General features: G+C 38.8%; 1 protein-coding gene across 1 annotated transcript in view; it reads right to left on the bottom strand.

Annotated features, from left to right (window-relative positions):
- Nucleotides 1–14838, bottom strand: part of UBR3 (ubiquitin protein ligase E3 component n-recognin 3) — a 228920-nt gene that overhangs the window by 7830 nt on the left and 206252 nt on the right. The window contains exons 34-37 of the mRNA XM_014592038.1: nucleotides 9056–9180; nucleotides 5859–5966; nucleotides 5592–5717; nucleotides 2179–2358 (exon numbers count right to left, since the gene is read on the bottom strand). Coding sequence (XP_014447524.1) covers nucleotides 2179–2358; nucleotides 5592–5717; nucleotides 5859–5966; nucleotides 9056–9180 — 539 coding nt within the window. The remainder of the gene's footprint in view (nucleotides 1–2178; nucleotides 2359–5591; nucleotides 5718–5858; nucleotides 5967–9055; nucleotides 9181–14838) is intronic.

Raw genomic sequence — 14838 nt, forward strand, 5'->3', positions numbered from 1 at the left:
GGAAAGAGAGAGAGGGAGAAAGAGAGAGGGAGAGAGAAAGTGAGAAATTACTGTCCTGAAACTTGGCCTCCTTTTCATCAGTTCTATTTCTGACAATGACACCATCCCCCATTTAATTGTTCTACAAATATATACTAGGTGAGCAGTCTTTATTAGGCACTTTCTAGAAACTGGGAATTAAGAATAAATAAAACAATTTTTGCTTTGTGGAGCCCCCATTTGGACACATTAGGAAAAATATGAATGTGATAAAAATGACATCTTTTGGGACCAGCAGATGGCATAATGGTCACATCACTGGACTCCCATGTAGTCGACTGCAGTTTGAGTCCCAGACCTGGTAGCTTAAAACTCACGCCGGGCACATGTGTGTGCATGCTCAAAACCCTGAGAGGAGAATGGAGGAGAAGGGACTGCAATGTGGCCATCTCCCTGGGAGGTGATTTCTCTCTGTCTGTCTGTCTCTGTCTATTTAGCGAGTTCATGCAATCTATAGCAAAAATCTCTTAAAAATGGCATCTTTTAAAGATAGTGACCAAAATGCAGTCATACAGTAAAAAACAAACAAACAAACAAACAAAAAAAAAACCCAGGAGGGCTCTGAGCTTTCAAGAAAGATTACCTATTTGATCTCCATGGAGGAGGTAACATTTATCTTAGCAAAGCCTCAGTTGGTGATTAATTCAGTGAAAGGGTAGAAAAGTGCTTTAGACAAAACTAACAGCAGTAAGCAATGCTTCAAGAGTTTAAAAATGTATAGTACACTATGAAACATCCTTTTGTAATATGAGCAAAGTAGCAGCAGAAGAATGGTACAGAATGATGACAGAAAGGCAAGCAAGATGGTGAAGAATTGAATACCATGCAAGGGGTCCACCTCTCCTCCACAGGCAAGGGGGCATCTAAAGGATGTTCAGGTAGGAGAATGTTCCTATGAGAACTATATACGCTAATCAGTATCCCCCTGATCATTCAAGCTCAAGATCTTGAAGTCATTATACCTGGTTACCAAGTTCTATATATTTTTCTCAAATGTTTCCTGTATTGGTTATTTTCTAATTTCTTTTCTTTTTAGATTTTTGCCATAGATTTTTGCTCATGCTAGAAAGAGACAGAGAGGGAAACTGAGAAATCACCCCCAGAAAGGATGGCATGCCACAATCCCTTCTCCTCCATTCTCCTCTCAGCATTTTGGGCACACATACACATGTGCCTGGCATGTTTTTAAAACCACCAGGTCCAGGATTCAAAGCACACAGTCAGCCATGTGAGATTCAGGACCTTAACCACCATGCTACCTACTGGCCCTCTAATTTCTACTAGCAGAAAAATAGCACAGATTTTCTTCACCACCTAAACACCTCTGGCTCCTCTCTCTCCTAACTTTAATTTACCTACCAAAACCCATCAGAATTACCTCCCTTAAAACAGTAGTTTCATCACATTATTCTATTTCTTGAAAATTTTAGTTCTGGATATATTAATATAAGAAAGTCTGAGCATCAAACCATGGCTTTCACACAGCCATCCACTGTTGCCCCAACTTGATCCACCCATTTGTCCATTTCCAACACAAGCCCTTTTACTAGCTGAACTTATAGCAGAGGCCCAGCAAATTTTAAAGTTAAAGGGACGACCTTTTAAGATCAGCTCATCTGGGACCAGCAGTTAGCATAATGGCTATGTCGCTGAACTCCCATGTAATCGACCACGGTTCGCGTCCCGAACCCGGTGGCTTAAAACCCACGCCGGGCGCGTGTGCGTGCGTGCCCAAGATCCCGAGAGGAGAATGGAGGAGAAGGCATTGTGGTGTGGCCATCCCCCCTGGGGGGTGATTTCTCGCTTTCCATCTCTCTGTCTCTCTCTGTCTGTCCGGTGAGCGCACACGCCCTATAGCAATAACCTCTCCAAAAAAAAATCTTTTTTTTTTTTTAAGGTGTATCTACATTGAAATTTCATTACATCTTCCTAGTCTAGTGCTATGATTATCTGAGGTATTCATTAACAATCTGTTGACCTAAAACAAACTACAAGTAATATAAGTAAACATTTTTTCAATTTCATCAGTTTAATAAATGCTGCCAGGAACAGATGACCTGAAATGTAAAATTCTCCATCATTCTCTCAAGTATTAGCCTATCACCCACTGTGTCACAGGGGTACTGCTCTTTTACATACCTTTCCTTGTTCTGCATGTCTTTCAGTAAATGATTTGATCTCAAGACACCACTGAGTTATAATATCAAATGCTGGAACTGGCCAATCCAGACAGGAGGCACTGATGAATGGATGTTCTGTTTGGTAAAATGTTGGCAGAAGTCCCAGGCAGCTGGCAAGAACTGAAAATTCTTCTTCTTCCTTTTAGACATGAAACAGAAAATACTCAAGACATTTCATTAAGAACATTTCCTATTTTAACACTTCCTATTTTAAGTGCCATCCTCACCAATTACTTTGGATAGTAAGAAAACATTCTTAACTGAGACAACAGGAAGAGCAAAGAAGAAAGAAAAAGGTTCCTGGTTGATTATGTACACATATCCCCCAAAATAGTTTTCTTTGAAATTTAACTTCTGTCATATAATCTTCTTCTTTTATACATTTATTTTTAAAATATAGTAGTCACATATCTGATGAATACAGTCTATAGAACCTAGCTACTTACTCTATGAAAGCAAGTATTAATTGGGAGCAAAGAAAAAGCTATCTTTGATTAAAATGAGATTTAATAGTTTGTCATGTGGATAAAGAACAATAGTTAAAACATGGAATTTACAAGAGATGATGCTACATAATTTGCATGGATTGTGAATGAGTCTCAGATCTGGCAGCTTGCTTTCTTGCTTTCTCTCTCTCTGGTGAGTACTTATGGCTTATAGCAAACTAAAATAATAATAATTATAAATTAAATCAATAAATACACAGACAGAAAGTGAGAAATCTCTCCCCGGGGGCATAGCCATGCCGCAATCCATTCTCCTCTCAGAATCTTGGGCACACACGCACACGTGCCTGGTGTGAGTTTAAGCTACCAGGTCCAGAACTTGAACTGCAGTCGACTACGTGGGAGTCCAGGGACATATCCATTACGCCAACTGCTGGTCCCAATATATAATTCTTAAATTATTCCATTTATAATAAATGAAAAGACATGCATAGGAAACTTAAAAGCATTCTTTTTAGGGTAGGAGAAGGGACTGTGTGTCTCTATCCCTTTTTAGGGGTGATTTCTCACTTTTCTTCTCTCTGTGTCTCTGGCAAGCACACACACCCTATAACAAAAAAGGAGAGAAAGAAGAGAAAAGAATCAAAGGGAAGAATATAAATTTTAATAAAACACTGGGTGAAATGAAATATCTAAATGGAAGAATGTGACTTAAAGAAGAAATTGTCAAATCCAAAAAAGGTTGTGTGCATATTACACCAATCTATATATACTGTGATTAACACAAACAAGAAGCCAAAGTGAATAAAATGTGAGAGTAAGCAAATATACATATATACACAAACAAATAGGATAGCAAAGATGACAGAAACCTAAACAAAAAGAAAACGAACCTCTATCTAAAACTCTAACTCTACTTTTTTTTTCACTTTAGTTGAATAAATCTTCTTAAATGGTCCAACCATTCAACCTGATTATATGGAAAGTACTTCCATAATGTCCTCACAACCTGCTCTGTATTTCTTTCTCCTATTAGCTATACCACAAAAGGTCAAGTCTCCTAGTCTCCAAACCTAACTATAGTATGACTCTTCCTTTTCTCTTGACTTCCCATAAAACCTGGATATCCTATCTGAAATCTCTAATTGCTTTCTATCGCACTGAATTCTCAGTATGTCCTTCCTTAACTGCTCTTTCTGCTCCTATTTCCTCTTTCATCACACTACACAATCTGACTTATACTAGAATAAAGTATGTCCTAAAATAAAACTTGAATCATATTACATTTTCCAACAGTTTTCAATGGTCCAAATTCATTTGTGTGAATCTGAAAATATTACGAATTCACTTGAACATCTGACAGTATGCCACACTATTCCTCTCCAAGCACCTTATTCAATGCACTTTTTCCTTGATCTAAGCATACACTTGGTGCTTCACTACGGGTATCACTACATAGTCAAGCCCCAGACCAACTTTCTTTCTTTCTTTTTAAATTTAATTTATTTAATTATTTGTTTAAATTTGATCAGAGAGAGACAAAGAGAAAGTGAGAAAGCAAACCACCAGATCCAGAACTCAAACCACGGTGGGCCATGGAGGAGTCCAGCACCTTAAAGACCTCATTGCCTGCTGGCCCCTCCCAGACCAACTTTCAAGGCCTTTTCAAGAGCTTCTGCCTCCAGGTACTTTCCAACTTATGGGCAAAAAGTACCCTTAAATAAAATCAAGGAACAAAATACACCAAAAGGTCACAAGAACAGAAAGAACCATAGCCAGCAGCCTTTAAACATGAAGAAAATACAGCTGATGAAGGAAGAAGCTGATTTTGTTTGGTTAATCTTCATGTTTGAGGATGCTCATATGCCAGAAGGAAACACACTTTTTAATTAAAAAAGAAACAAACAAACTAACATACTAATATGTTTAATTTGTTCAACATCTTATAATTCTAAATGAAATGTTTTGGAGACAAATGTATTCAAGAGTGCATCTTGAAGTGCATGACAAAAACTGAAGAATCCAAACTAATTAATGTAATGGTCAATTTTGATAGAAGGAAGAGAAAACTGCTTAATTCTGATATATTTCAAAATTTGAAGGACATTAATATGATAAATGTCCTAATTCCCATATCAAAGTCCCTGGAATCCAATGACAGATAATATCAGGATCATAATCTTATAAACATAGTTTGAGTTTACTTATCTTCTGTTTCCTGTCATTTCCTTGCCCATTCATATTTACCCACAGTTTTGTGAAATAGATTAAACCAATAATAATTCATTCAAGCAAGCTTTAATACAGCTCTCTGCAAGCTGAACATTTTACAGCTATAAAATCATATTAAAGACTGTTACATTTTCAAACAATCAGTTTTCTGACTAATACAACTTTTTAAAAAGAATTATTCTATTTATTATTATTGTCATTATCATTTAATTTGCTGCAGGGCACATGTGCTCACAAGAGAGAGAAGGAGAGATGGAAAGAGAAGAAGCAACCTGCCAGATCCAGGATTCAAACCACAGTCGGCCATGTGGGAGTCTAGTGTCAACCACTATGCCACCTGCTGACCCCCCAATATGACTTTTAAAAAGATACTAAAAGCAGATATTGTTGGTGATAAAAATATTATAGATTGAATACTATGATGCTACTCCAGTACTGGGCATATATCAATATTATCATTGATCCAATCCAAAATATCCAAAGTGAGTAATGGTATGCTAATAATAAGTAGATGGTTAACAAGTCCCAAAACAACAAAAATAGCACATATTCTAAATATTTATTCCTTTGAGTTAGATTAATATACTCATAACAGTATACATAGCTATGTAAGCATTATACTATATAGTAGGACATTTCCCAAAATTAGCTTATTTTATAAACAAAGCTTCTTTCTCTCCTCCCTAAATTATACCTGGCAGCTGGGTAAATCTTCCCCAAAAAGGTGATGTTGAAGAAGGCTGGTGATTCTGAGGAAAGGTAAGCAGAAGTCCTGTAAATATTTTTCCATGGATTCTGGAGACCAAGCAATAGGATTAACCTAAAGTTAAAGAAAGAAAATTGAAACAATCCATTCAAATAACAGATGTAGCTTTAAAAAACTACATTCACAATAGCAAGAAAAAATATCTAAATTTTTATCCTAAATAATCAGTACATCTGATCTTTAGTAAAAACATACCATAGCACACTCCTGAGTTCCTTCTTCAGAATATAACTTTCCTTTAGATAGTTCACTTATCACAAAGCTCAATAACACTTCATAAGACTTTTCTGCATCACATGTGTTCTGAAAAAAATTAAAATATTAGTTATATCAGTCATTCAAGATTGCAAAAAACTTACATTGGAAATGACACTTTTTATTGCCTCTTTTTTTTTTTTTTAATATGCATTTTTGCCAGGAGCTGCATGCACTTGTCAGAGAGAGACAGAAAGGGAAAGTGAGAAAGAACTCCCTTATGGAGTGGTCATGCTGTAATCCCTTCTCCTCCATTTCTCCCTCTTTAGGATTTTATGCACAAACACACATGTCCAACCTGTTTTTCAAGCCACCAGGTCCAGGACTCCAATACACAATTGGCCATGGGGGATTGAGCTAGTTGCCTTAACCTAACCACATCACAGGCTAGCCCAGAAATGATACTTGTTAATGAGTAAAGTAAAAGTGTGATTACATTATTTTTTTGAGTATATGAACTTCAGTTCTCCAATATCTAGGTAAACCTATACACCTCTGGATTCAAAGTAAAATTGGATAGGTGGTCAAAGCTATTCTAATACTTCTTTAAAAGACGATATATAAATTACATAATGCACATGTAAAGAGATATATTTAAGTCACGCCTTTTGATGTGTAATTTTCACTCCTGGGAATTCTTCCTACGGAAATAATCCAAAAGAAAAAAAAAAAACAGTTACATGTAAAAGTTATTCATTGTAGCAATATAACAGAGAAAAATCAGAAGTAATCAATAGGGCCACCAATGGTGTGAAAGTTAAGGCAGACTGGATCCTACAGGGCTGGCTGTGAGGTTGGAGTCCTGACCAGCAGCTTGAAAAACCCTCCAGGTATGTGCTTGTGGGCCCAAAATTCCAGAGGAAAACAGAAGAGAAAGGGTTGCAGGGTAGCCATCCTCCCTGGAGGGGTGTTTCTCACTTTGTGTCTCTCTTTCTCTGCCTCTGTCTCTAGCAAGCACATGTGCCCTATAGCAAAACATAAAAAAAAAAAAAAAAAAAGAAAGAAAGAAAGAAAGAAAGAAAGAAAGAAAGAAAGAAAGAAAGAAAGGAAGGAAGGAAGGAAGGAAGGAAGGAAGGAAGGAAGGAAAGTAGGTAGGAAGGAAGGAAGGAAGAAAAAAAGAATTAATTAATCAATAGAAGTGAGATAGTTACCTAGATTATGAAGTATCAATTCAACAGAAAATTTTATAGGCAGTGAATATGACAAATTTAAACTATATGGAAAATGTTTACAATGTGAAGAGTTCAATGAAAGTATTGCATATGTATACTCATAATAAGGGCATAAATCATCTACGCAAGTAGCAAAATAAAATATGGGCCCAGCCTGGTGGCACAGTCAGGAGCAAACTGCACTGTGGTGGTGGGTGCCACGTGGCGTTCGGATCCCCAGGTCAGTCTCTAAGTGTGTCAGGCACATGTGTGCATGCCCGGGAGCTCAGGAGCTAGAGGGCTAGGGAAAGGGGACCAAGGAATCACAAGACCTGTTGAGTGTACTCCTCTCCACCTGCCCCCTTTGTCATGAGCACGCACACGCTCTACCGTGAATAAAACAAACTTAAGAGGGAAAAAAAAAAAAAAAAAAAAGGTGGTCAGGCCCATAGCACAGTTGTTAGACTCTGGGCAGAGGAAGATGTATTTTACAGTATTTTACATGACTGACCAGGGTTCTGGTCCTGGCCCCGTTCATTTGAAAAACATGCCAGGAATATGCCGATGAGATCAAGAATTATAGGAAGGAGGATTGTGGCAGGACTAAGCCCTGTTGGAGAGTTTCTCTCTCTCTCTCTCTCTCTCTCTCTTTCTCTCTCTCTCCCCCTTCCCCCCCTCCTTTCCATCCCTCCCTCCCTCACAAACACATAGTCAGGCACACATATACCTTCTACAATTTAAAAAAAAAAAAATCTACAAAAATTTTTTCCTTTATAGTTTCCCTTTTAACAAAAGGATCAAACAAATCCTTGAAAAGAATTGTTAAAATAATTTACTGGAAAAATAAAATATAATAGCATATCTATTATAAAATGTACAGATTACATTAAATAATAGCTTACACTTCAGCTTAATGAATACTTTCATTTTTATCAGAAAGGAAAAATAATGGCTATTTATAAATTCAAATTTATTTCAATGAAATTATACTCATAAAATGCATCTTTTTTTTCCTTTTTCTTAAATTTAACTTGTCATATATAAGGTTTTTATGTACAATCAGTGTGCATTTTAACAGTTTATATTAAAAGTCAATCAAGTTTTATCTAAAATGTTAACCTGGCTGCATAGCACATTTGACATTATTGCCCACATGAAAAGGGAAAACAAATGGATTTACAATAACTTTTGGCTGGGACCAGCAGTTAGCATTATGACTGTTGCTGAACTCTCATGTAGTTGACGGCGGTTCGAGTCCTGGACCCAGTGGCTTAAACTCACGCCAGGCACATGTGTGTATGTGCCCAAGATCCTGAGAGGAGAATGGAGGAGAAAGGATTGCAGGGTGATTTCTCGCTTTCTGTCTCTGTCTTTCTGGAGAGTGCACGTGCCCTATAGCAAAAACCTCTCAAAAAACAAACAAACAAACAAACAAAGATACAATAACTTTTGGCCATTTTGGGTTCTGAAAGTGTTCACACACCTACCCTTTTAAACCAAACGCACCTGAAAAAAATGTTTCCAGAGCATGCAGTTTAAATTATCTCAACATATTTTAAAAACTAAAACACAATATTGGACTAGAAAAGAAAAAAAGGCGAATAACATGTATCTAATAAAATTGTCAATATAAAAAGAGGACAAATGGAATGAAAAAAAAAAAAAGCAGTAAGTTGATAGTATTACAGTAATGGATCATGGAGTTGGTATAATTTTGTAACCTCTCTAAGTTTAGGGCTTGCTGCAAAGGCAAAACAAAGCTACCTAAATATACAAGGATATAGACCAACATTTAGGGACAGATTAGAAGGCTCATGTACAAGGAAAGCATTTCTAATGTTTTTCATTTTGCCTGAAGGTGTTACACTTCCAATTAAACATCATTAACTCATTTTCTCTTTCAAATACATCCACTCATTCACTCATATCCCCTACTTAAATGAGTTCACCAAACTACTAAATGACAAATTCAGAAGAGAGACTAACCTTTTTGAGAGCTCCCACGTGTTTCCAGGCTGACCTATCTTCCTCGCTGCACTTCACTGAAAGTGCAGCAAGAGCCTGTGTGTACAGCAAGGTGAATAGCACCTTCACAACGCAGGTGAAGTGTTCTACAAGAGAAAGAGGGCACTGTTACTTCTTTGGAGTCTGACGTTTTGTACTCAGATAATTTCATAAATTTATTCTTTTCATTACAAATGTAACTGGCTTTTGTTCAACACTTAAGTAGTTAACATAATACAATTATAATGTGCTATTATATTTGCTGACCAGATCTGAAATTATGACAGCAAAGTTCCTCTACTCATCAATAAAATATGTAAATGATAGGCAGTTAACATTTTTGAAAGTGAGCTGCCTTTTAGAAGACCAAAGTGTTCATCTGAAACAACCTGTAATAACTATGGTAACTTGGCAAACTCCTTTACTAAGCTTTGGGTGCTCAGTAACAATGTCTAGGAGTCTCTGCATTTAAAACCAACATATCATCTACCTCTAACATGATGTAGATCTTCTAAAATAAAATAAATAAATAAAATCCTGATAATTTAGGTTTCTGAGTTTCAGGATTCAAATGAAACTACAGTAATACAGGGACCAGCAGTTAGTGTAATGGCTATGTCGCTGGACTCCCATGTAGTCGACCACGGTTTGCATCCCGGGACCCAGTGGTTTAAAACTCATGCTGGGCGCGTGTGCGTGCGTGCCCAAGATCCTGAGAGGAGAATGGAGGAGAAGGAGAATGGAGGAGAAGGGACTGTGGCATGGCCATCCCCCCTGGGGGGGTGGGTGATTTCTCACTTTCTATCTCTCTGTCTCTCTCTGTCTGGCAAGCGCACGCGCCCTATAGCAAAAACCTCTCCAAAAAGAAAAAAACTATAGTAATACAAAAACAATAGTAACAATATGTGAAATGCATGGGAGCCCTTCTCACATACTAGGTTCTTTATAAATGGAAGCTTAATAATTATAATTAACATTTATATGTACCTAATAATGTATAGAAGATTTCCTTGAAGGTCTCAATCAAGTCTCAAAACAGCCTGGTCTCAGTTGGGCAATCAAGCTTCAGAAGGATGTACTTATAACAACAAAGCTATTATGCACCGGGTCTGAGCTTGAATCCAAATTGATTATTTTACTTCAGATTCTATATTCCTTCTACTATATTATGCTGCTTCCTGAGTCAATGAGTACTATCTTTAATACCTAGTACCCATATAGTATATGCAGCACCCTCTGCTTGGCATGTACCAAAACTCCAGATTCCAGGAAGCAGGTGCCAGAGTCAGGAATTTGTAGACGGCCTTGCTACTTTCCTGTCTCTTTCTCCCCACATTAAAATAATTACCAAGTCCTATCAATTCTACTTTTGAAATCTCTCTTAAGTCAATACAAACACCCTGGACCAGACCTCTATCTTTCTCTGCCTAGACCTAAATTCCAACCTAAGTGGCTGTCTTCGGGGTTCCTCTGACCACTTCAGTTTTGATGATTCAATAGGAGGACCCACAGACTTAGTTATACTCATTGTTATGATTTATGGCAGCAAAAGGATACAAATCAAAATCAGCAAAGGATGCATGAGAAAAAGAATATGATTTATGGGCAGCAAGTGGGTACAAATTTATTTGGCACACTGGGTGAAAGCCAGAGGATACATCCAACAGCCTCTCCCAGGAGAGTCACAAAAGATATACTTAATTCCTCGATCAAGCTATGACAGTGTGTGTGAAATGTGCACCAGGGAATTTCACAAACAACTCAGTGTCTAAGGTCTTTAACGGGGCAGGTCAGGTAGGCAGCCTCTGTCTGGCATATATCAACATTTTAGACTCCTAAAGGGAAGCAGGTATGTTCAGCACAAACCAAATTGTGTGTACAAATAGTTTAGGCATAGTGAGGCTTTCTTTTTCTTTTTCTTTTTTTTTTTTTTTTAGAGAGAGAGATTTTTTGCTATAGGGCACATGCCCTTGCTGGAAAGAAAAGGCAGAGAGACAAAAAGCAAGAAATCACCCTGCAAGGGAAATGGCCATGCCACAATCCCTTCTCCTCCATTCTCCTCTTGGGATTTTGGACATGGACGCACATAACACCCAGCATGAGTTTGAAGCCTCCAGGTCCAGGACTCAAACCACAGTCGACTATGTAAGTAAGAGTCCAATGACGTAACCATCTGCTGGTCCCAAGGCACTCTTAAAAATCCTGGGAAAAGTGCTCTCCACCCCTTGAAATCCAAGTTCTCAGATGCCAGTCTAGGCATGACTTTGCACGCAGGTCTTTTAAGGGACAGCAATCAGTGATGAACTACTATGCAGAAAAAGGCATGGGAGTTTTCTGCATACTGGTTTACCAGCATCACCTGTTGACCTTCTGCAACCTACTTTCTTTATTATAGGCACACTGATCTTTCCCCCCATTTTATTTGAGGTATAATTGATGAAAATTACATATATTGAAGGTATGCCACCAATTTTTTGTTTGTTTTCACAGAGAGATCTTTTGCTATAAGGTGCATGAGCTTGGCAGAGAGCCTGTTTAAAGCCAGACTGAACAAAGCTGACCCACAAACAGGAGAGACCCAAGCTGGAAAGAACCTTCCAGCATCTGAAGCTCTGGTTTCGGTCAGCCCTAAGACTATCCCACCTACTTTGGTTTGTTATGTGAATAGATTGATGCTCCTTTTTTTTTTTTTAAGGTTTTTGCCATAGGGCACATGCACTTGCGAGAGAAAGACAGAAAGGAAAAAGAGGGAAAATGATAAATCACCCTGCAGGGGAATGACCATGCAGCAATCCTTTCTCCTCCATTCTCCTCTCAGGATTCTGGGAATGTGCACATACGTGTGGCCAGCTTGATTTTCAAGCTGCCAGGTCTGGGACGCAAACGTTGGTTGACCGTGTCAGTATCCAATGCCTTAACCACCACACCTGCTGGCCCTTCAATGCCCCTTTTATGCTTACAAATGGATTTCTACCATTTGCAACAAAAATATCCCAACACCTAGTAACTCATGCCAGAAAACAGAGACTAGGAACTTACGGTGTGAGTAAAGACACAGATGCCTACAAGTATGGGCAACGTATAACAGGAGAAAATAAGAGGCAGAATTAATCTAGACTTAGGGTGAGCATTAAGAAAAGACTGCTGGGACTAGCAGTTAGCGTAATGGCTATGTCGCTGGACTCCCATGTAGTCGACTGTGGTTCGCATCCCGGACCCGGTGGCTTAAAACTCACGCCGTGCGCGTGTGTGTGCGTGCCCAAGATCCCAAGAGGAGAATGGAGGAGAAGGGATTGCGGCGTGGCCATCCCTCCTGGGGGGTGATTTCTCTCTTTCTGTCTCTCTGTCTCTCTCTGTTTATCTGGCGAGCGAGCGCACACCCTACAGCAAAAAACCTCTTCAAAAAAAAAAAAAGAAAGAAAAGAAAAGAAAAGACTCTGCCCCAACTAGGAAACTAAGAGTAATAAGCCACAAGTTAGGAAGGGAGTGACAGAACCAAATAAGGGAAGGGAGATTTCATGGAAAGTTAAGAGTTTATCCCAAGGCAAAAAAAAAAAAAAGAAGTCTAAGACTTACAAGAACTTCAAATAAACTGTCCAGTGTAACTAGAATACAAGTAGTGACTTTTTTTTTTTTTTTTTTTTTTTTTAGCGTTTGCAATAGGGAGCATGTGTTCACCAGAGAGACAGAGAGCGAGAAATCACCCCCACGGGGGATGATTATGCCACAATCCCTTCTCCTCCATTCTCCTCTTGGGATTTTGGACACGCGCACACACACGCGCGCGGCGTGAGTTTTAAGCCACCGAGTTTGGGACTCAAAACACAGTCGGCCATGTGGGAATCCAGCTCTTTAACTGCTATGCCACTTGCTGACTCCTACAAGTAGCAATTTTTGAGAATTGAAACTAAAAAAGTAATCTTTATGCTGAAGACCAAATGTTGCAAACTACAGCCTTCCTATCTGAATGCAGCCTGCAGAGATACTTGCCTTTGCAATGGTTTTTGTTGGTGGTTTTTTTTTTTAATTTTAATTACTAACACTTAAAAATAACTTTCTCATAAAAGTCCAGAATTCCATTTACTCTTGAGAAATAAGATCTAATAATAATGAAACTACAATCGTACATGTCAATAATGATCTGGAGCCGAGCATTCTGTCTCCTTTGAGCAAGCATGAATTCTATAGCTTGTCACAGTCCTCCACTCCTTATTCTATCAAACCACCAAAGACGACTTCATAAGGAGACAGTACATAACACTTAAGAATAAATTTGGGCTATGAAGTCAAATTGTCTAGATTTAAATTCTGACTTTTCTATTTTGATCTGAGATGAGTTAGTTAAGCACTCTGTGTCCTTATTCCTATATCTGTTAAATGAGAATATCACCTACCTGAACAAGATTAAGTGAAACAATATCTAAACACTTAAATGCGTGAAATAATGACTGGCAAAGGCAGATACACATTAAAATCTGTGGTTAGTAATATTATTCTTGACAGTTCTTATTTGATATCTATAGGCATTTGACTTTATAGCCCTAGACTGGCATTGAGAAGCCATTGAAGCATTTTAGGCAGGAGAGTGATAGTACTTTGAGAGGTTTTTGCTATAGGGCACATGCACTCGTCAGAAAGACAGAGAGAGAGAAAGCAAGAAATCATTCCCCACCCCCCCAGAGGGGATGGCCACGCCGCAATCCCTTCTCCTCCATTCTCCTCTTGGGATCTTAGGCATGCACACACACACGTGCCTGGTGTGAGTTTTAAACCACTGGGTCCGGGACTCTAACCATGGTCGACCACATGGGAGTCCAGCAACACAGCCATTACACTAACTGCTGGTCCCCAAATTTGCATTTTTAAATGTTCACTGTTGTTTCTCAGAAGGGGACTGGACCATGACAAGACTGGAGGCAAGAACACCTATCAGCAAATAGTGAAAACACGACATATGAGAAATTAAGATGCCTGAACTAAGAAAGAGTCATGAGCATGGAGGCGGTGGGTCATATTAAGAGAAAAATTTAAGATGACAGAACTTTGGAGGGGGAGTTGATAGTAGCAGCTCACTGTACAGAGGGTAGAAGGTAGTAGCACTGACTAAAATGGAAAACAAAGGGAGAGAGCAGATTTGGATGTTAAAAAAAATAACTTAATGTTATATACACTGAATTTGAAGTATGTGTAGAATTTGGGACTAGAATTCACTGGGGAGGTGAGGCCTAGAGGTAGAGATTTGGGGACTACCAGAGGCTAGCTGCTGTTGAAGCTTTAGGAAGGAAGGTTAAATTGAGAAGGAATGAGAGAGAAAGTAAGGAACATTTACAGGTTTGGTACGGTAGGAGCTAGATAGTGGCATGGGGTAAAACATGATGCTCTGAAAGGCCGATCCCCATGGGAAGGTACCAGATTCACATGTGGAGACTTCCTGGGTATGCTGGGTACGGCAGGAGTGTCCATAATCTGGGGCTGCCTGGAAGTGGGGATGGACCACAGTGTCAAGACCCTTCTGGGGATGCTCATGTGCTCTCTTGCTCTCTCGCATGCATGTGATCATAAAGAACGAACGATGTTTAGAGCTAGGCCAGCTGGTGGCATTGTAGTTAAGGTGACTGGATTCCACATGACTGACTGTGTGGTTTGCGTCCCAGATCCAGTGGCTTGAAAAACATGGCAAATGGGTGTGTTTGTGCCCAAAATTCAGAGAAGAGGAGGAAGAAAAGGGATTGTACTGTAACTATTTTCCCGTACAGGCTGCTTTC

This window comes from Tupaia chinensis, unplaced genomic scaffold, assembly GCF_000334495.1.
Source record: "Tupaia chinensis unplaced genomic scaffold, TupChi_1.0 Scaffold000056_1, whole genome shotgun sequence".
NCBI classification, from domain to species: domain Eukaryota; kingdom Metazoa; phylum Chordata; class Mammalia; order Scandentia; family Tupaiidae; genus Tupaia; species Tupaia belangeri.